The sequence below is a fragment of the Vombatus ursinus genome, unplaced genomic scaffold (genome assembly GCF_900497805.2).
Source record: "Vombatus ursinus unplaced genomic scaffold, bare-nosed wombat genome assembly UNPS02014784.1, whole genome shotgun sequence".
NCBI classification, from domain to species: domain Eukaryota; kingdom Metazoa; phylum Chordata; class Mammalia; order Diprotodontia; family Vombatidae; genus Vombatus; species Vombatus ursinus.
In genome coordinates, this window is record NW_020954562.1 from 29,696,422 (window position 1) to 29,717,509 (window position 21,088).

The 21,088-nt window shown below is 38.5% G+C and overlaps 1 protein-coding gene across 1 annotated transcript in view; it reads left to right on the top strand.

Annotated features, from left to right (window-relative positions):
- Window positions 1-279: 279 nt before the first annotated feature.
- The window catches only part of TLL1 (tolloid like 1), a 333,372-nt gene continuing 312,563 nt past the window's right edge, over window positions 280-21,088 (top strand). Inside the window, exon 1 of the mRNA XM_027866868.1 lies at window positions 280-448. Coding sequence (XP_027722669.1) covers window positions 280-448 — 169 coding nt within the window. The remainder of the gene's footprint in view (window positions 449-21,088) is intronic.

Here is a 21,088-nt window from a genome sequence, read left to right on the forward strand (position 1 = left end):
ACCTCCCCATCCACCTCCCTCCCTACCTGCCTGGCCACCCACACACGAGCTCCTTTCCAACTTCTCCTTTTCAAAAGGGGGTGAGGGAGCACACAAATCCCTTCTCCTCTCACTTATGTTTTCGTTTCGGAATGTCTCCAGACACCTAGCAGCCACAGTCTCGCCGAGGAGGCTCTAGGTGGAGAAGAGAAACTGTCCTCCCCGCCCCTTTCAATCAACGTGGACAGTAGGTGGCTGATCTCCCGAGTCCCCCTTTTTTTTTTCCTCCCCATGAGGAGGATGGGGATGGAAATGCTATCCCAGAGGTTGGTCTTATGGTTGCTGGCCTCGGCATTGATCTACGGTGGGGAGATGAGGGTATCCTCTGGCTTCGATTATGATTACACTTACGCTTTTCACGAAGAGGATAAAATCGAGACGCTAGATTATAAAGATCCATGCAAAGCTGGTAAGTGACTTGCCGCCGTCTCATATGCTCAAGTAGCTCTCCACCTGAGCTTAGTGTCGTATTTATTGCTTATTTTTGAGAGGGGAAACTCACCTGTTTCTTCCCCTCCCCTTCCCTGGCTAACGTTCTCACGCAGAGTGGACTTGGGGACTTTGTTTAACAGGTTCAGGTATTTTTTCCAACTTCTAGGACTGCATCCCACTCCCTCCCCACTCGTACCTCGTAGTTTTTGTTTACTCTAGACAGCTCCGGATTCGAGACCTATAGTTAGGAATACGATTAACTCTCCCTTATCTTTTCCCCTGGCAACCCTTACCCTCCTCCAAGTGCAGAAACCACGGTTGTAAAAGATTTTAAATGCCAGCACCTTTGGTCTCTAGTTTAAGAATTTTCAGGGGAAACTTTTGTTTAAATAAGCCTGTAGTCGTAGCTTTGATGCGGGATGCGGGAGCTGGGGACCCCTGATCGTGGCTGGATTGGATAGAAATGGATGGAGTATTGCAGAAAAAAAAGAAATTTACTGCCTATACTGAGACATTTCTTCGAGGCACCCTCCTGGCTGTGCATTCACTATTGCAGTCGTGGAGATTTCGTCTGTCCTAGGAGCATTTAGGAGATGTGTTTCCAGTGCATTACCTTCTTCGCATTAAGACGTACCCATACAAAGGGAGAGGGGGAGAATCCCTCAAGTTGTTCCTCTGAACACCTCAGGGGACTAGTTTTCATAGCAATTGTAGGGAGCCCTCGCTTCCCTCCTGGTCCCATTTACACTTTCGAGCGCCTCCAGTCCCTTCAGCTCCCTGGAGCCCCTAATAGCTCCTCGCTGCTGGTCCCAGTTTGAGCACACGGCGGCGCTTCCCTCCAGGCGGCCTCTCAGACCTAGGAGCCGCACGTGCCGTGGGCAGGGACCAAGTGAGGGAAGTTTCCGGGGGCTCACTCTTAACTAGTAGCAGCACCTCTCCCACTCGCTCCCCCCCCCCCGGGAGTTTTGAGTTGGGAGCCTCAGCTGGTTGTGCGGTTCGCTGCCGGGATGCGTTCTGGTGCGCGTCCTATGGGGGACGCAGGACGTAGGAGGGGTTTGTGAGGGTCTGGTTTCTGTGATGACACTTATATTTGGAAGCTAAAAAAAAGTAGGGATGTGTCATTTTTCAAGAAGGGCATGCTCCTCTCCCGTGTTTGTGAATTTTTATAATAATAATAGGCCGTGTATAGTGATCACCCAGCCAAGGCTTGCGCATAGCATCCCAAGGCAAAGGTTTAGTGCAAGCGCTCTCTGGATCCTCCTCTGGCCCCCTCTCCTCTATCACACTCGAAAGTCTGGCGTAGACCACTGGTGCGAATGAATGAAAGAAGTAGCTATCGATAGACAGGGCTGGAAATTCTCTCAGTTTTTCCTTTGGTTGTTGATATGTTTGGTCTAATAGGTCTAGCAAGGATAGAACATAAAAAAAGAAAATAGCCCTTTCCTTACTTACCATGACAAGTGCTGGTTTTTTGGTTTTGCGCGCTCTGTCTCTGTGTCTCTACTCTCGAGAGCAAGAGTTATTTATACAAAGACATACTCGTGTAGACCAACACTCCTCCTCCCCCTTTGTGTTGTCACTTCTAGCCAGACTGATAATTACTTCCAGTCATCAGGTGTTTAGCTCTTTTAGCAAAAGATGTTTAAATTTCTTGTCCCAAACTATGTTTTCCTAGCTTTCTTTTTTTTCTCCTTTTCTTCCTGCATCACTCTTTGGGGACATGGATATACACTATGTCCAAAGAAAGATGCAAAGGAGAATAATTCTGCAGAGGGTGAGCATCAGCTAAATTTGCAAACCCATAATCCGGCTTCAAAATCATTTTATGGGCTCTTTAATAAAATCAAGTAGAAGTTTCAGAAAATTGAAAATGTTGCACCTTGTTAGATGTTTGACAGGACTTACTGCTAACTATATTGTAAACTAATGGTTGTCTAGGAAACTAGGAAACTTCTTGAACCATCTCAACTCCTGAGGCTGAATTTTCTAGGAGAAAATATGGCATTCTTTTCAGATGGAAAATACAGAGTTTTTCTCAATATTAAATCCTTTGTTAATGAAAGTGGAAGTGTCGCAGCAGAAATGTCAAAAGGGTGGCAGATGTTTCAGGGAATTCTCTTGTCTTAAAAATCATCACTCATGGTTTTATTTAGAAAAGAGGCTATCCTGTTTGAACCAGCACATTTTTTTCTATTTGTAGTTTTTGCTACCTAATCTTTGGATTTTGTGGGGTATGCAAAAAAGGTGACTATGAGTGTTTGCCTGTAAATGATCAGCTGGGAAAGACTAGAATAAAAACTGACTAAATGAAACAGCTGGAAGAGTGCTTATATTTGTTTTTCCTTGATACTGTTTTACTTTTGGTAGGATAACATTGAGAGGTAACTGCTGGTGCTTAAAATAAATACATATGTGACTGGATAATTATTTTAGCCAGAAGGATGACTCTCACCCATTCTTTATCTGAGGATTTTGTTTATTAGCTTACTTTTTTTGTTTGTTTTTGAGTGCTACTGCTGTTCTTTTGGACTTTGTTGGAGCTGGGAAAGGAATTGATCACCCTTCGGATTTCACTCCTCTGTCCCTGCTCCCTAATAATAATCCCTTTGTTGGAATGATGGGATGAGGTTCCTAGTCTCAAACTTCGTTTGAAAACCATTGGCCCTCCTCGGCAACTCTGTAAAAAAGATGAAGAATATTAATAAAAGAAACTTTGGAAAATAGCAAACGTGGAAAAAAAACAAAAGTCAGCAAAGAATATTAGGAAGAGAAAATGGTATAGATTTAGATTGTGTCATATTTTTAGAACCATTAGGTTTGTAAGTTAATAAAATGGGGAGAAAAGGAATGGGAATGTAGGAGAGACTGTGATAGGCTGAAGTTTAAAAATGGCAAGAAGGATCCTCTCCAAAATTTAACCCATAGAAATTATTCTGGACCCATCTCTTGAGCCTTGGAATCCACAAAGGGGCTATCCGTCTGTCACTGTTGGAGCACATGGCCTATGGGGTGGTTTGTACTCTTCAACCAATAGACTAGTGTTTCTAAAAATTGCACAGAGCTCTGACATTGACTCCATTATTTATTACCTATAAGCTCCCAGGCAAGTAACTTAAGCTTCTTCATCTACAAAAGGAAGAATTAGATGATTTGGAAAATCCCAGCTTAGTTTCTATAGGTTTCAAAAGTAGAGGAGTCCTTTTCATGGGAATTCCGAAACTCAGCCTTGGCCAAATTCCCTGGACTTCAAGATCTAATAATTAATTGATAAAATTTTCGACTGGTACATGGGAAACTGTCAGAGACAATTTTTACCTTCTCCACGAACTAATGTGAGGTCCTTGAGAGCAGCAACTGAATCTGTTACATAATAAGCATAGTCCTGATTGCCTAAATGTACTATCTGTACTTATGTACTGTCTAATTATTTGATCCTTAACTCTGACCAAAATTAAAATTAACAAAACAAAACAAAAACAAACCAAACAATGATATGATTCTTCCAAAATGTTCTAGAAAAACTCCAGCCCAGGGTTGTCAAACTCCAATAAGAAATGGATACCTGATTGACTTAGAAAACCACAAATTAACATTATCTATATTAGGTTGTATTTTTATTTATTTTGTTGAACATTTCTTAGTTTGATTTTAATCTGTTTCCTGCTGCTTAGAGTTTTGCAGGCCCATGAGGTGTTTGCTCTATGCTGATGACTTATTGTTGTATGAAAATAGTCCTATGTTCTCAAAGGTTATGCCAGCCTGGGCTCAAACCTTATTGGCTCCTACTCATTTAACTATTCAACAAACATTTGTAGGGATACAACTACACACACACACACACATACACACTCACCCACCCACCCACCCACCCACCACCACCACCACCACCACCACTACCACCACCATCACCACCACCACCAAAAACCCACCAACAACAAAAGAACTTCTGCCTTCAGGGAGCTTACATTCCACCTTACTAGAGTGTGATACAAGGAAAACTGAGGAGAGGTAGAATACTTAAGAATTGGTACATCACTATAGATTTCACAGAGTAGGTGATGCCTGAGCTGAGCTTGGAAGGAAGACTAGGATTCTGAAAAGTAGAGGGGAGAAGGGAGTACATTCTTTATGTCATAGGTGATGATTTGTGTAAACATCTAGTAGTTCAGTTTTGCTGGAACAGAATTCTTGTAGGGATGTAATATGAAATGAAGTTGGAAAGATAAATAAGAATCACAGGCAATGGGGAGCAACCCAAGGTTTTTGGTCGGGGGAATAACATGAGCAAGCATGTACCTTAGGAAGATTGTTTTAGCAGCTATGTGGAAGATAGATTGGAAAGAGAATCTAAAAACAAGGTGACCAATTACAAGACTATTGGTATAATAGGGACAAGAGTTGATGGAGGTCTGAAATGGGAAAGTGGCTATGTCACCCTGCTCCTCATTAAAAGAAGAAACACTGAATATCTATTTTGTTGTTGTTAAGTGATTTCAGGCGTGTCTGACTCTTTATGACCCCATTTGGGATTTTCTTCACAAAGATGTTGGAGTGGTTTGCTATTTCTTTCTCCAGCTCATTTTACAGATTAGAAAACTGAGGCAAACAGGGTTAAGTGACTTGCCCAGGGTCACAGATCTAATAAGTATCCATTGTGCCACTTAGCTGCTCAGAAAATATCTATATGTTAAATAATATACTTGTATGCTTAGAAAACCCAATATAGTGAACTCAAAAAACTAAATGGAAATAACAAATACTTCAGTGAAGCAATGGTATATAAGATAAACCCACAAAATCATCTACATTCTTTATAAAATCACCATGAATTAAGAGAAATACTCTTTGTAATTATGGCAATGAATGTTTGGATAATAACTTATCACAGAGTACAAGAGACCCATAAAAAAGAAAACCTTAAAATGATTTAGAGAGGAATCAAGGGGTCAAGGGAGAGAGAGTCCCCCCCTTTTTTTTTCTTTAGTTCAACCAATATAATAAAAATGGCAGAACTTTTTAAACTAAGTTCTGATTGAAAAAAAGATTTCAAGTATCTACTCAGAGGTGATGGAGTTTCTTTGTCTTGAGGGCTGGTCTTGCTAAGTTTGACCCATTACCAGAGAGTTGACCATCAGTTGCTGATTTGTTTTTGGCCACAGTAGATTATGAAGAATTGGGGTGGGAGAAGGTCAGGTTCCAGTTTGTTTTAGTGGAGGGACTGTTCACATCAAAGAAATGACTTTCTAAATGAACTGGAGTAAGTTTTTCAGCAAGGCTGACTTAATGAAGGTGATGCCAAAGATAAATAATTAACTGAGGAAATTGTTTAAATAATAGAATGTTAAACATATAGTTCAAACAGAATACTTGGTGATCACATGGAAACTCTGGCTTGAATTTATAAAATTAAAGGACTGAAAAAGACTCTTGGAGTCATCTGATTGACTCTCCTGGCCACATGATGAAAGTTTTATATGGAGCAATAGTGCCAGCTCGGCACATAAGTTTCTGGTTGCTGTGTTAGAGAAGTTGGACCTGTGAAGTGTACCATCAGTTTTCCCAGTCAGGGCAGAGGCCTGTCTGAAAGGCTGGAATCTGTATTTACCCGGGGTCAGAGAGTCCAAGCAAATGTCTTAGACTGTTTCTCCAAGAAATCTGATTCTTCGAAAGCCTTGAGGGGGTAGGTCCCTAAACCTAATAATAGCAAATCACTTTTACTAGTACAGTACTTTAAGGTGCTTGTATTGTTTTCCTAGGAACAATCCTGTGGAGGTAGGCATGTAAGTATTGTTATTCATATAGACAAGGCGCCCTTGACCTGTTAAGTGGTACTCTTACCACTATACTTACCCAGCCCATTGTTGTGTGGGGCTGATAGTTTTGGATCATTTTACTGAAGGAAAGCAAAGAGAGGTTTCTTGTAACACTGTATATGTCTCTAAAGGCAAATATCAGTCTATGGGAGGGGATAAAGGAAGCAAGTATGCTAATTAGTCTATGTAGCGGAGTGATTCTTACATATTAAATACCTCAAATAAGTGGAGACTGGATAATCAAGGTAGTTCTGTATTAATATGATATCCTATTGTTGATTTTTCTTTATATGATTGGGATTTCCTGCATTGTCAGTTGTTACTGAATGATAGATGGGATGCATTTTAAATGTGTGCACCATTTAAATTGGGAAGGAGAATGACAATATTTTTTTAAACCAAGACTTTTTTTTCCTGCGCGTTTTGAATGCTATTAATGCTAGTACAAAAAGAAGTCCTCTTTTTTTAAATTGTGACCAGGATCACTTCTGTGTTATAGACAGTGTCTGAATATTGGGGGAAAAATGTCCTCTCTCCTACCTGCTCTCACAAGGTCTCCTGAGTAGCTGTTTGCTATTCCTGCAGGACAGTATAAGCCCAATTTCAAAATTGTTGTATTACAGTATTGAATTTTCCATTCAAAAAGTCTTTGCAAATTTGTCTTATAAAAATAATGAGCAAACCTCATGGATGATTTTTTTCTGGCTAATTAGTAGAACCCCAGTTGTCTTCTTGCGACTAATGTAGGGGACGTTTAAAATATTTCTCTATGGTGCATATGGAAGAAAAGCTTCCCAATAAGACTCCTGGTCCATGTAGCTTTAAGATTCTGTCAGTTGCCCTAAGAGGTTTCTTTTTTGGGGGGGGAGGGTTAACTCTATGTGTTATTCATCATAATTGATAATAGTTAATAAGGATCTATTATGTGGAAGACATTGTTAGATATTGAGAATTGAAAAATGGAAAAGGTGGAACCTGAATTTGGCCTTGAAGGAAGGGACAGGAGTTAACAAGTAGAGTCAGGCCAAAGGGACATGAGTATAGTGTCTCTTTCAGCTGGGGAGGATAACCTTAGATAAAATACAAAGATGGAGGAAGGGAAAGTTGAGCATTTATATAGTTCTTACTATATGCCAGGGACTGTGCCTTGTTGTGCTATTACAAATATCTCATTTGATTCTCCCAACAGCCCTTCAAGGTATGTGCTATTTTTACCCTGATTTTATAGAGGAGGAATCTGAGGCAAACAGAAGTTAAGTGATTTGCATGAGTTAAGTGATCACAAAGCTAGTGTCTGGATCAAATTTGAACTCAGGTCTTCTTCTGGTCCAGTACTTTATCCACTGCACTGATAAGAGAGAAGATAATGACTACGAGTACTGAGCAGTTTATTATAGCTGAATCTTAGAGCACTTTAAGGGAGAAAGGAAGGGAAGGGAAAAATAATTTACTAAACACCTACTATATGCCAGTGACATAAGATTGGAAAGGTAAGTTGGAGACATATCATGGGTTTCATTGAATGCCGGGTTAAGGAGTTTATATTTACCTCCCTGCCCCCCAAAAAAAGGAGTTTATATTTTATGATATAGTAGTGGGGAAAAGAGTTCTTGAATTGAAAATCTTGATCAAAGTAGTATAATAGGAAGATTATTTAGGTTATTATGAAGGATGGTATGGAGAGGGAAAAGACTAATGACAGCCAGCTTATTTGGAAGGATACTACAACAGTACTGGACAAGGATGGATAGTGACAGTGACCGTAGAAGGGAGGAAACAAACTTGAAAGCTATTATGGAGATAGAATTGATGGGAAGTGGCAACTGATTGGATTTGGCAGTGAGGATAGGAAAAGCCACTTGAATATCAGAGTCTTTCCCTCTTAAGCCACACTGTTGGGTCTGCCATCCATTAATTTGGCAATGGTTTCTTGAACCTGTTTATATTTTCAGCCTTTTTCGGTAATAAATCACCTACCACCTCCGTGTAATGCAGCAGAGCACTTCCTTGTTTTGATCCTTAAAGTCTTTTTCAGGCTTCAAAGGATACTGTTTATTTTTAGTTTCCTAGGAGAAATGTGGCTTAGAGGGTGAGCTTGGCTTTAGGAACATCTGAGTTCAAATCCTGATTCTAATCTGGTAGTGGTGTGAACACATGGCTTAATTTCCTTAAACTCTCAATGCTCTGCTCCACCCTCTAAGCCTGAAAGTAACAGATGAGTTGCTGATCTATGGAATTCATTGATGAAATCGTAAGTCTGGCTGCTAAAACTTCTAGGATTTCATGAACAAAATGTGCCCTCATGCTAATTCTTCCTGGTTTTATAGCATTGTCCTATGTTCTCCTCAGCCTGACTTCCAGACTAAAGATAAATATCTTTCAGTGCTTTGAACCTCTTTTTCTGTCACCCAACCCCTTGTCATGACAAATGCAATAAACATTTATTAAGTGTCTTTCATTTGTAAGGCACTGACTCAGATACTGATAAAACAACAAATCATGCCCTAAGCAAACACTGATAAGTATGATACCAGGTAGGACATGATTGGCACAAAGGAATGTTCCTGGCAGATTGTTCTAGAAAAGCTTAGGGAGAAAACAGTTGGGTTGGGGGAGAGAAGTGAGAATGGAGTGGATGGTTAGAGAAGGCTTCACAGAGAAGGTAACCCCTGCAGCCTTCAACAGCAGAGATGAGGCAGGAGTGTGTTCTGTGTGAATGTACAGATTGCATGTTGTGTTCAAGGAATATCTAGTCTATTTTGGCAAAAACATAGAACATGTAAAGGGGAAGTTGTGTGAAATAAAACTGGAAAGGTTTTTTGGACCCAAACTGTGTGGGGTCTTAAATACCAAGCCAGGAAATTGGAATTCTATCCCAGGACCTTATCCTCTTCCAGCTGCATCAGTGGGTGAACTTTTCCCACAGTGTATCAGTTTTTGATATTTTCATACCTGAAAGAGGTTTGAGTCTACCACAGACTTGGGGGTTTAACTGTGCATGCCCTCTTCTATCTATATTAAAAAAAATTATAGTAATGGTCCAAACATTGATCCCCAGGGTCTTCGTTCTTTACATTTCTCTCCCCACAGAAACATTTTCCTATCCTTACCCTTATTTCCTATCTTCCAAATCCTATAGTGGCACAATATTTATGAATACACTTTGATATGAGTTTTAAAATGTTTAAATATATTAAACATTATTTTTCTCTTTTGTGTCTCATAAATTAAGAGTAATTTCTCTACAGAAAAAAAATCTCTCACAATTTTCCCTTTATATAGATAATACATTATGAAAGTTATACTTAACCTATCTGTAATTATCTTTTTTTTTTTTGATAATACTCACTTCTTACTGAGAGGAACCATATTGACACTTTGCCAGTCCTTTGGTACAGTGGCTTATTGTAAGGATTTATGATAGTTTGGGGGTAGTGATTATAGCTACATCTTTGAGTAATTCAGAAGTTATTTGTTCTCAGGTGATTTATTGATATTTATTTTGTCAGATAAGGGAGTTGAAAGGGACTAAGTGTTTACGTGATGCACATCATGGGCCAGGTACTGTACTTTACAAATATTATCTTATCATTTGATCCTTATAGCAAGCCTTTGAGGTGGGTGCTGTTATCTCCAATTCACAGTTGAGATAAATGAGGCAAACAGAGTTAAGTGACTTGCCTAGGGTTACACAGCTATTAACTTTCTGAGACCAGATTTGAACTCAGGTCTTCCTGAGTCCAGGCCTGGCAGTCTATCCACTGGGACATCTAGTCATTGAGGATCCTTTCTAGGATCAACTTGGTTTAACACAGCTGAGAACTCCCCTGCTCCTCAGAACTGTTGGGATTCTTTCTAGAGCATCCTTAGTTAGGTGTGAGTTATTAATAAAGAACACACGACTTCTGTCTCTGTGGAGTTGGAGCTATGCTGAGGTGGAGGGCCGCTGCTACGGTCGCTCAGAGAGTTTGAGAATCCTCCCAGCTTACAAAGATGCAGTCACCTTTGCCTGAGAGCTTGTCTCCCTTTCTTTTTTGTCCCTACTGCCATGATGAAATAATAGTTATTGAAAGATAGAAAATCATAGGTCTGGAGCTGGAAAGGATTTTAGAAGCCATCTAGGATAATCCCCGTATTTTATAAATGAGGAATTTGAAAGAATAACAGATTTAACAACTTGCTTAAGGCTAGTAAGTCACCAGTAGAGTTGGTATTTAAACTGTCTGATCATCTGAGTTCAAATATTGTATTGCATCACATTGCCTTTTTTGTCTTTTTTCAACTGTTATTTTTTTCTAGTGACTAATTGGCCTAGTCAGGAATATTCTTTTTCCTGAGTTCAAATATGGCCTCAGACATTGACTTGGTAAGTCACTTCACACTGTTTGCCTCAGTTGTCACATCTGTAAAATGATCTGGAGAAGGAAATGGCAAATCATTCTATATCTTTGCTGAGAAAACCCCAAAGGGGGTCACAAACAGTGGGACACAACTGAACAGCAACTTTAAAGAAAGTTTTGTACCTTTTCTTAGCTTCCCAGCATCATAGAGGACAGAGGCATTGGTGTAATGGAGCATGAAATACTTTAAATCCCAGAAAGCAGAAGAAGGGAGTTCTCTTGCTTGTTTGTTTAGTTCTTACTTTTGTAAGCTTTGAGAATAGGATATTGGCAGATTTGAAGACATTGTGGCCTGGGCTAATGGGATACTTGCTTGGCCTTGTCCCTTTCAAAAGTGTGCTAATCCTGTCAATTCTCAAGAACCCAACTCATACATTTGCATGAAGAAGTAGTGTGTCCTGGGCCATCTCCAGTCCATCCTGATCTATGCATCTTGCTACTGGACCTAAATGACTCTGGAGAAGAGAGTGAAGCTGGTGACTTTGCACAGCCCTGCCTCACTTAAATCCAATTCACTTGCAGTCAAGACATTACCTTCCTGATATCATTGGTCCTCTTCAGAATGAAGGACAAATAACAACAGTACCGATTGGGTATTTGACGAGTGCTTAAGTGATATAAATATTTATTGAAGACTAAAAATATGTGAGTCAACTCTGATCATCATCGTGACAACACATACATTGAAAGACTGTACCATAAAGAAAAAAAATTGTTCAAGCATGCTTAAGAATAAATTAACTTTCCTACACAAAATCTAATTATATGTAAGGTAACACATTCCTTCAAGTTCCACCTTATAATCAGGCTATCAACCCCACCCACCACTTATCTATAGTACTTATCATCCCTTCTCTTCTAAATTCAACTGCTTTTTCTCACCCCTTATTCTCCTAGTCTCCCTTTCAGTCTTTGACATTGTGGATAGCCTCACCCTCCAGTACTCTACTCAGTGCTGGTCCTTCTCCTACCTAGACGTCTGCTCTTCTCATGGTTCCGTTGTTGGTTCATTATGTATCTCCACTGGAGCTCTAAGTCAGTGGTGTCCCTAAAGGTTGTGTCCTGTGCCCTCATTTTTTTCCCCTCTGTACTCTTGACGTTGGTGATTTCATCAGTCCTCACATGCTTCCTTATATGTCTAGTCCAAATCATATTCCTGAAATTTAACCCCACATTACCAGTAACCTGTGGGCATCTCCATCTGGATGTCCCATCAGAACCTCAAAGTCAGCATATTTCAAGTAGAACTCATTGTCTTTCTTTCTAAATTGGCACTTTCTCTGAACTTCCTCTTTTTTTTCAAGGCCACTCATCATCCTTCTAATCACTGTTTGTAACCTAAGAGTGCCATCCTTGACGTTTATCTCTCCCCCAGCACTCCCTCCCGTTTCCCCTGGTATCCCAACCTCCTTTTACAATCAGTTGCCAAGCAGTTAACATTCTTCCCTCAAGTCTATCCTCTTTTCTTTTCTTGTATTCCATCACTGCAACACAGACCTTCATCACCTCTTCAACATGCTGTTCTGAGTACTTTCTGATTCTAATCTCACTCCTCTTCTATCTATCTTCCTCATGGTTGCCAACGTTATTTTCCTAAGGCATAATTTTGACCATGTTTCTTCCTTTCTCAAAAAAATCTCCCTTGGCTCCCTATTGTCCATAAGATAAAATATAATCCTCATCAGCCTGTCACTTAAGGCCACCCACAGTCTGGCTCCAACTTCCTTTACTAGCTTTCTTCACCTTCACATTTACTTTATGCTGCCAAAGATGTTCTCTGAACTGGATATTCCATTTCCCATCTTGTAAACAGGCAGATTTCCTGTAACTAGAATTCATTGTTTTCATCCAGGAAGCAAGGAATACTTGCTTCCTTCAAGGCTCAACTCCAGCGTTAACTCCTCTTTGGAGCCTTCCTTGATTTTTTTTCATCTTCTAATTGCTAATGATCTTTTCCCTACTTAAATTACCTTGTTTTTATGTAACTGTATAAATGTTGTAGTCCTTTGGTAGAATGTAAGCTCTTTGAAAGATCAGACTGATTTTGTCTTTGAAATTCTAGTGCCCAGCACATAGTAAGCACTTATTAAATATCTATTGAATTGAATTAGAAAGGAATGAATATTTAATTGGATGGTTGAATGAAGAAATTTTAGTAGACTTTACTATGCCATTATATATAAAAAAGTTGTTAAAGAAGTTAAGATTGTCTTGTCTATGAGTTGTTTTTTTTTAATTTTTTTTTTTTTTTGGAACTTTGAAGTTAATATTTTGACATGTATGTTATTCCCATTCCTTACATGTCTCTTATCAAGCTGTGGTATGAGTGCTAATGTTTGCCTTCTGAGGTTCATGACCTGGATGCTGTCCTTGGTGCTTTTTTCTCCTTTGGGGCGTTTTTTTGATTTGGCAGTGTTGAAAATTGAAGTGACAAGGCCCAAGTGGAGAAGGGTGTGCTGGTAAATGCTTAACAACCAGCTCTCTGACTAAAAAAAGAGTTTAATTTGTATGTTAGCATTTTTCCCCATCACTTTTTTGAGTCCAAATAATCAACAACAACAAAAAGTCAAGCCATCTTCAGATCATTTCCCTAGAGACAGAGCTAGCTCCAGGATACCCCTGGGTGTAGGCATAGTTCCTGAAAACCCATTAGAGAGTCTTGCCATTAAATCAACTGAAGAGGTGAGCCTTTTGGCATAGAATTTAGTTGTCTCTGCTTTGACACCCAGCAGAGATCTGTCTATAAATGCCTAGTATGGTATACAGTAATTAAGAATTTTCAGAGTTTGTATTTGGTACTTCAGACTGCTGTGTATTTCTAGATAATCAGGTTGCCTATACTGTATGGAAGTCAAAACCTTGAAAACATTTTTGCTTGTTTAAAACACATGAACAGGGGCAGTTAGGTGGCACAGTGGATAGAGCACTGGCCCTGAAGTCACAGGACCTGAGTTCAAATGGGGCTTCAGACCAAACACTTAAGTGTTTGGTCACACTAGCTGTGTGACCCTGGGCAAGTCATTTAATTGCCTAAAAATTGCCTAAAAAACAAAAAACAACAACAACAAAAAAACCACATGAACAGTTGTGGACAATAGCTATATGGGAGAGCTGTCTAGGGAAACTGAAATCTTATACCTAAGAAATGTTTGCCACATCACCCTATTAGGTATTTTGCTTTAATATTTAATCCTCCCATGTTAGACCTTAGGAAGCCTCTCCATGAATGATCTGTGCTGCCCCTGTCATGCAATTGTAGCAAGATTGGCAATTAGGTTGGTGATTTCTGTGATATTGGCATCTGTCACAAAAGAATGTCTTTAGTGAGCAGATTCATTGTTTGATATTTTAAACACTATCAGACTGTCAAGTAATTTATTCAGTGACATTATTATGCAAACCTCTTCACTGATGCTGTATTTTAGAACCTTAACTACACAATTTTGTACCCGTGATCAGAATGTAAAATTGTTTCTATCTCTCCCCCCAGTTTTAATATAAGGAATAATTAAGGTAGTAGATGCATATTGTATATATATTTTCTGTGCCCCTCAATTTTGTATGTCTTCTATATTCCTGTTCTGGCTGCAGTGAAATAGGAGATGTGTTCCCTGTTGTTGAGAAGTTTAAAACCTAAATATGGATGAATACCCGTGGAACACATGTAATGTGAAACAAATGGAAATCCATAAAACTAATATGTTTATACAGAGATAATTCTCTGGGCACAAGAAAACCCATACTACTTGGTATTTTCACCTTAGTGGATTAAATTTTTGTTTATATGTTCATCGCTATCACCCATACCAACTGTTAATTATTCTTCCCCCCAATCTTGATATAAGGAATAATTAATTAACTACTATTGACTTACTGCTACTGATGGCAGATGAGCCAGAGTCTATGGAAGAGCAGTGCCTTCCAGACCACTGGCTCTGCTTTCCACTCAGTCCCCATTGCCACCGTTAAAGGGATAAACCTGTGTGGAGAAGGGGCCAGCCATCTCCACCATCCCCACAAGGTGGTCAAGGCAATCTTGTTGAAACAGTTAGGCATCCATTCTGAGGAAGAGACAGATATTCTTTGGGGTATAAAAATTGATTTCCATCATATCTTCCAAGTGAATTGAACCATTGCTACCATTACTACTATCACCACCACCTTTCCTTAGACAATAATGGAGACAACTCAGGGCCTTGAGGACAAGAACTCTCTGCAGTAGGGTTCTCCAGACTATCACTTCAGCCAGTGTTCTAGGAAGTAACCCCTGTAAAGATGTGGCCTGCCTACTGCTTCTGTGATTATTGAAGTCTAGAAAAGAAAGTTCTTGACACCCACATCTTTTACGCTGTCAAATAATCCAACATCAGAATTAGATTTTTTTTATCAGTTAAAATAATATTAAAGAACATCAGTTAAAAAATATTAAAAAACATGCATTATCATCAGCTTTTATCTCTGCAACTTAAGGACCATGGGGCTATTGTATCAGTTCTTTGAACATTGTAAGTGCTCGTTCATTCATTCATTCATTCATCCTTAGCAGACAGGCTTGAAAAGTAGCTAAGTAGAACCTAAATTCTGTTCCTGTCTTAGTTGCTGAGATTTTTGTGTGCTGTAGATATAGTTTTACTCCTATGATTTGTTATATGAGCCTGCCTTGGCTTTGTAATTATTTGCTTTCAGTCAAAATGTGTGAAGAATATTTGTGTGAGTTTTTAATTGTTGTATATGTATGCCTATTTACTATGTTGTATTTACTGATAAGAGGCAGGTTGACCTGGCATAATTAATAGATAACCACCTTTAGAATTAGGAGGATCTGGGTTCAAATTCCATTTCTTATATATCTTGGTTTTGTGATCCTGGGCAAGTCATTTAAATTCTCAGTGCCCCCAAGCAGCTCTAGGACTATAAATTGTAGACAGTTGCAGATCTGTATTGGTAGAGGGAGTTTCATCACTAGGACTTCCATTCCCCTCGCGCCCCCCCCAAATGGTTCCTCCCTCCAAATACAAAATGGCTGATAGTATACGTAAGATGAAATGGCTAATTCAGTGCAGCTAGTATGTAGAAACACTTTGTAGATATCAAATTACTTGGAAGTGTTTATTCTTTGGTTAAAAGTTATCAATGGTTGACTGGTCAATTGTTTGGATTAGCAAACTATTGTATAGTAACATGAGGGTTCAAAGTTATTTTTCCAAATACTGTACCTTTATTTTACTCCCATTTCCACCCCCCTCCCCCCTTTCCATTTTTTCAAGTAGTTTAAATGCACAAGTTGTAGGTCATTATTTTGCCTCATCAGTTTTTATTGAGCATTGAGAATATATTCTTTCTTCGGGTTGCTTCTTGTGGGGAGACCTCATTCGGCCAGTGAGTAAACACATGCTCTGTTGGCTGGCACATCCTCCCCCTTGCCTGCCACTTGAGTTTTTGAAAAGTAAATATGATGTATTCTTTTTTCCTCTAAAGAATTTCCTCTTGGTTGGTTGGCTATAATGACTGCCATGGCTGTCAGCAGCAGGTCTTCCTGAAAGTTGAAGGGGGTAGGGGGTTAAACATTGTTTTTTTCTTAATCTTTCCAAGCCTACAGAGGCCCTGCCACTAGACTGCAGCTGCATCAATCCCCAGAGCCCCCTCCTCTCACTCTATCAGCATCAACATTGAATGCAATTTGTACAATCTCCCCAGCTGTACTTAGCTCCCCCCACCCCATTTATAATGGAAAATTATCTGTTAAAATGGGAGAGAGTATTCAAGCACACAAAGAATATATCAATAGGCATTAAAAGACCTCCATATTTGTGGGGGGTAGGGGTGGGAAACTGTCAAGCATATTAATAGTAGGATCAGTTGTTGCTTTGTTGGGAATACTTTGTGAAAAGATGAGTTTTGAATTGAAATTTAAAGGAAGGGTGGAACGTTGCATGGCTTCAGTGGATGGGAAGGGGCAAGTTTTTGTTTTTTTTTTTCCCCAGATGTGTGGGCCAAAACTCAGAGGCAGGACTTAGGGGAAGGAAAACCATGAGAAAGTTTGTTTGGCTTAATTCTTCTAATATTTTGGACAGTTTTTTTATAATGTGAATATAAATAGCTCAGTTAAATAGGTACTTAGGTCACTTTCATGCATTTCTAAAAATTATCTTCACAAAGACGCCATAATGTCACATAACTGCATATTGCTAAATATCTCCTTAAGAGTCAGGCCCAAGAATATTTTTGCTGATCAGGATTTTTCATTAAACTGTCAAAAGGGCATTATTTTTTCTTATATATTAAGTACTTAATTCATATGAGAGTTTATTCAACAAAGATGATTTCTCAAATCCCCTATCAGATAGATGATTGCCAAAAAAGAAACTCTGAGGGTTTAAATCAACCTTAATGTGGGAAAAACAAAAACCCAACCCACCTACAGCAAGCCCTGTAGGTCTCCAACAGTCTGGTTCATTCATCCTTCCCTGTGGCAGAAGTCTGTCTTCTTGGGAGGAAGAGGAAGTTTGCTGTCCTAAGTCCTCCTCACATTCTTCATCGCTGCTTTGATTCTCCTAGGGGGCAGCACCCTTTGCTAGAGTTGAGGATGACAGTATTCTACTTCCCCATCTATTTCACAAGAGAGAGAGAGAGAGAGCTATTTTCACATTAGCAGAATATTCAAGTTTTTAATAATTTCAGGAAATTATAATGATTACACTAGCATTTGTTCAGTTGTTTCAGTTGTGTCCAACTTTCTGTGACTCAGTTTCTTGACAAAGATACTGGAGTGATTTGCCATTTCCTTCTCCATCTCATTTTACAGATGAGGAAACTGAGACAAACAGAGTTAAGTGACTTGCCCGGGGTTGCACATCTACTAAGTGTCTGAGGCTGGATTGAAGGTGAACCTTCCTGATTCCAGCCCCATCACTTGTATCCACTGTGCCACCTAGCTTCCCTGACATTAGCATTTAATAAAAACTTATAAATAGCTTAGTGCTCTGGGGCTTCATTTTGAAATGCTTTTATCATTTTAAATTTATTCATAAAAAAAACAAAACATTGATGAGGCATCTGCTATGTGCAATGCATTGTGCTGGGGGTGAGAGAGATATAAAGATAAACAAGGGCCCTGCCTACTAGGATCTTAAAATCTAATGAAATGGTGATGAAAAAGAATGGCTGATTTAAGCCTTGCAAAGAGCTTTACATTATCTCATTTGGTCTTTACTCATTGAGATGGGTATCCTAGGTATTATTAGCTGCTTCTTTCCCTCCTCCTTCCTTCTCCTTCTTCTCCTTCCTCTTCTTTCCTCCTCCTTCATCTTCCTTTCTCATCCTCTTCCTCTTCTCCTCCTTGGCTTAAGGATGTCAGGTGACTTGTCCATTGTCACATATGTATACAGTTACCTCATATGCAAATTAGAATGTGGTAAATGAAATGAAAAAGTTCAGCAAAATCAAATAAGGGAGGAATCACTGGACAAAGGATGTGAGAATTCAGTTTTGTAAATGCTCTAGCCTACAACTTTTAAGGTTAAGTATTAGGAATGTATTTAGTAGCATGAAGCCATTCTTGAATTTCTGTGGGATTTTTGAATATTTAGATTATTATTGTGTGTGATATCTTGCCTGCAGGGGACATAGACTTGGTTATCTGCCTCCCTACCTCACCCTATCTGGTGAGATGGAGGTACAACAGAGCTCCCCTACCCAGTAACCCCAATTATTTAGGTTCTATTACTGGCTTAATCTCATGGAGTTCACAGAGGCTTCTCTAGAAATAATTTAGAAAGATTGAAGAAAACCACTGTCCTAAATTTGAGTCACCACTCAGTCCAGAAGTTATCATAATGTATTAAAAAGATATGCATAGTTTTGGTTCTTAAACTATGAATTTGGGCATTCAGATAAACTTGAAAGGCATCCCATTCCAAAAGAAAATCAAAGGGAACTTCATCAACCAAAATGCATTGTAAAATTACAAAGTTCAAGAATCCAAATAGATAAAATTGTGAAATGAAATGAGTTGAAAAGAATATTTATATTAAGTTTATGTCAAACATAAAAATGGCTTTTTTGTATAAGAAGTGATTAAAGTAAGTCTTCTTGCCTTGGGATTTATGTGGACCTCTGATTTTTGTTGTTGTGGAGAATTCTGTTCATCAGTGTATATTGCAAGTTCTTTACTTAAGTCTGTAAAACTAAAGGACTTGAATAGATGGCCCCTGATATCATTTCTAGTTCTAAAAAAGAAAGGAAGGAAGACAAAGAAAAAGAAACTCTGAACCCTATTGAACTTAGTAGAAACACAGAGAAGTTAAATGAGTAGTCTAAGGTCACATGGCTTGTTAGTGTCATAGGCTGGATTCGAACCATTGGTTTCTTCTCAGTATCTAAATATTATATTAATATTGAAGTCAACTATTAGAATAATTCCCAGTAATAGTTTTAATTTAAAATATGCAAAATGGATATGAAAATAGCTGTTGCACTTATCTCAGACAGTTGTTGTTGGATCAAATGAATTAATGTAGGTCATCCACTAAGTCACATTACTTCCAGTGATTTACACTGTTATCTAAATTTATTTCACCTGAATCAAAGCTACGCTATTCATCAATTGTTACTGTGGATAACTGAGAGTTGATTGTGAAGATTTTTTAAGGGAAGGAGGTAGAAGCAGCAAAGTAGCTGTGGCATATGTAAGGCTGAGTTGGAGATTACTGGGTCATGAACACACAGAAGTAATTGGTCTCTGGTAATAGGGAAAGTAAAAAGAAATGATACTATTAAAGAACAAAGAAATTTGGGAGGGGGAAGAGGGAAAATTACCCTAAAGTTTAAATGATTGTCAGCACATAACTAGCAATAACTTTTTCCATGTTAGAGAGAATTTTTTTTCTTTTGAAAAAAAAATTTGTTTTTCCTAAAACACTGAGGATCATGATCCATAATTAATTGAAAATTTTGTGATGAAATTCTAGATTTTGGCTGTATTGGAAAATGTTAAATAGTATAGAACTATTTGATAATCCTTCACATTGGATGATAAATTTAAAATTAGGAGGAACCTTAAAGTCATCAAGTAGCACTCTACCATTTTACAGATCAGAAAGCTATTTTGCGATTCCATAATGGAGGTGGGTAGTCTAATTGTTTTTCTCATTTTCTATAGTTTCCCTTGAACAATTTAAGTAAAATCTTAATTAGATGTATTTAGTTGCTCATTTTTATCCACCTTAAGGTTCTCATCTATTTCAGATACTGAGGTTAAAACCTCAGGTTGCATTATAGGTAGCAGTGATCAATGTTATATTTCTAAAGCATTTAAATTCATCTTATAATGTTATTTTAGATAATAACTACTATTTATGTGATACAGATTGGCAAAGAACTTTACATATGTGAACTCATTTGATCCTTACAAAATCCTGTGAAGTTAATAATACTACAGCTGCTTTTATTTCCATTTTACAGATTTTGAATTCAAGTTATTTTTAAGTTAATAGTCAAGCACTTCAAAATAATTTACTATTTATGTTCTGAAAAGAAACCAGTTGACCATTGCAGTGGGCCATAAAATCCCTGTGGTTTTCAAGCTGGTAAAAACTACAGTGCTCGTATAGATCAACAATGTTTTATTAAATGCCTGCTGTGGGCAAGACGATATGCTATATACTGGAGGCTGAAAGTCAAAGTGGAAAGGAATAGCTGCCCTCGGGGAGTTTATATTAATATCTTGGGGAGTATGAAATATTATGTAGGTATATTTGACAAGATTTGACAGTTCATTGTATTATGGGAGGTGAGGCACAGGAAAGAATTGAGGACTATGTTGAAATGTGAACTGTATCTCTTGACAGAAATAGGGAGATTTGAAGGATATAAGTGTTTGATGGCCTAATAATGAAGTCTGTTCTGGACATGTTGAGTTTGAGATGTCTATGAGATAGTTGGATACAGATGCCCAGTAAAGAGTTGGTAATATGAGGACTGAAGCATTGAACAGAACCTAAGGAAGATTAAGCAATCACAAAGAGAGTTCATCATGGCGCTTTGAGGGATACGCATTGTTAAGGGTCAGAACAAGGATCTGGTAAAGGAAATTGAAAAATAACATCCCTAAAAATCCAGGTAGGAAAGATTATGCAGGAGGAGTAGTATCAAAATCTACAGCTAAGAGGAAAATCAGGAAAGAGAAGTGATGTGAAAACCTACATATTCAGAAACAATTGATGGTAAGTGTCAGAAATTGTAGTGAGGTCCAGAGGGATGAGGCCTTTATAAAATGCCATCAGATTTGGCAATTAATCATTTGCTAACTTTGGAAAGAGAAATTATCAGTTGAGTGATGAAATTGAAAACTAAGTTGTAGGGTGTTGAGAAGTGAATGGGAAAAGTGGATGTGATGGAATGTAG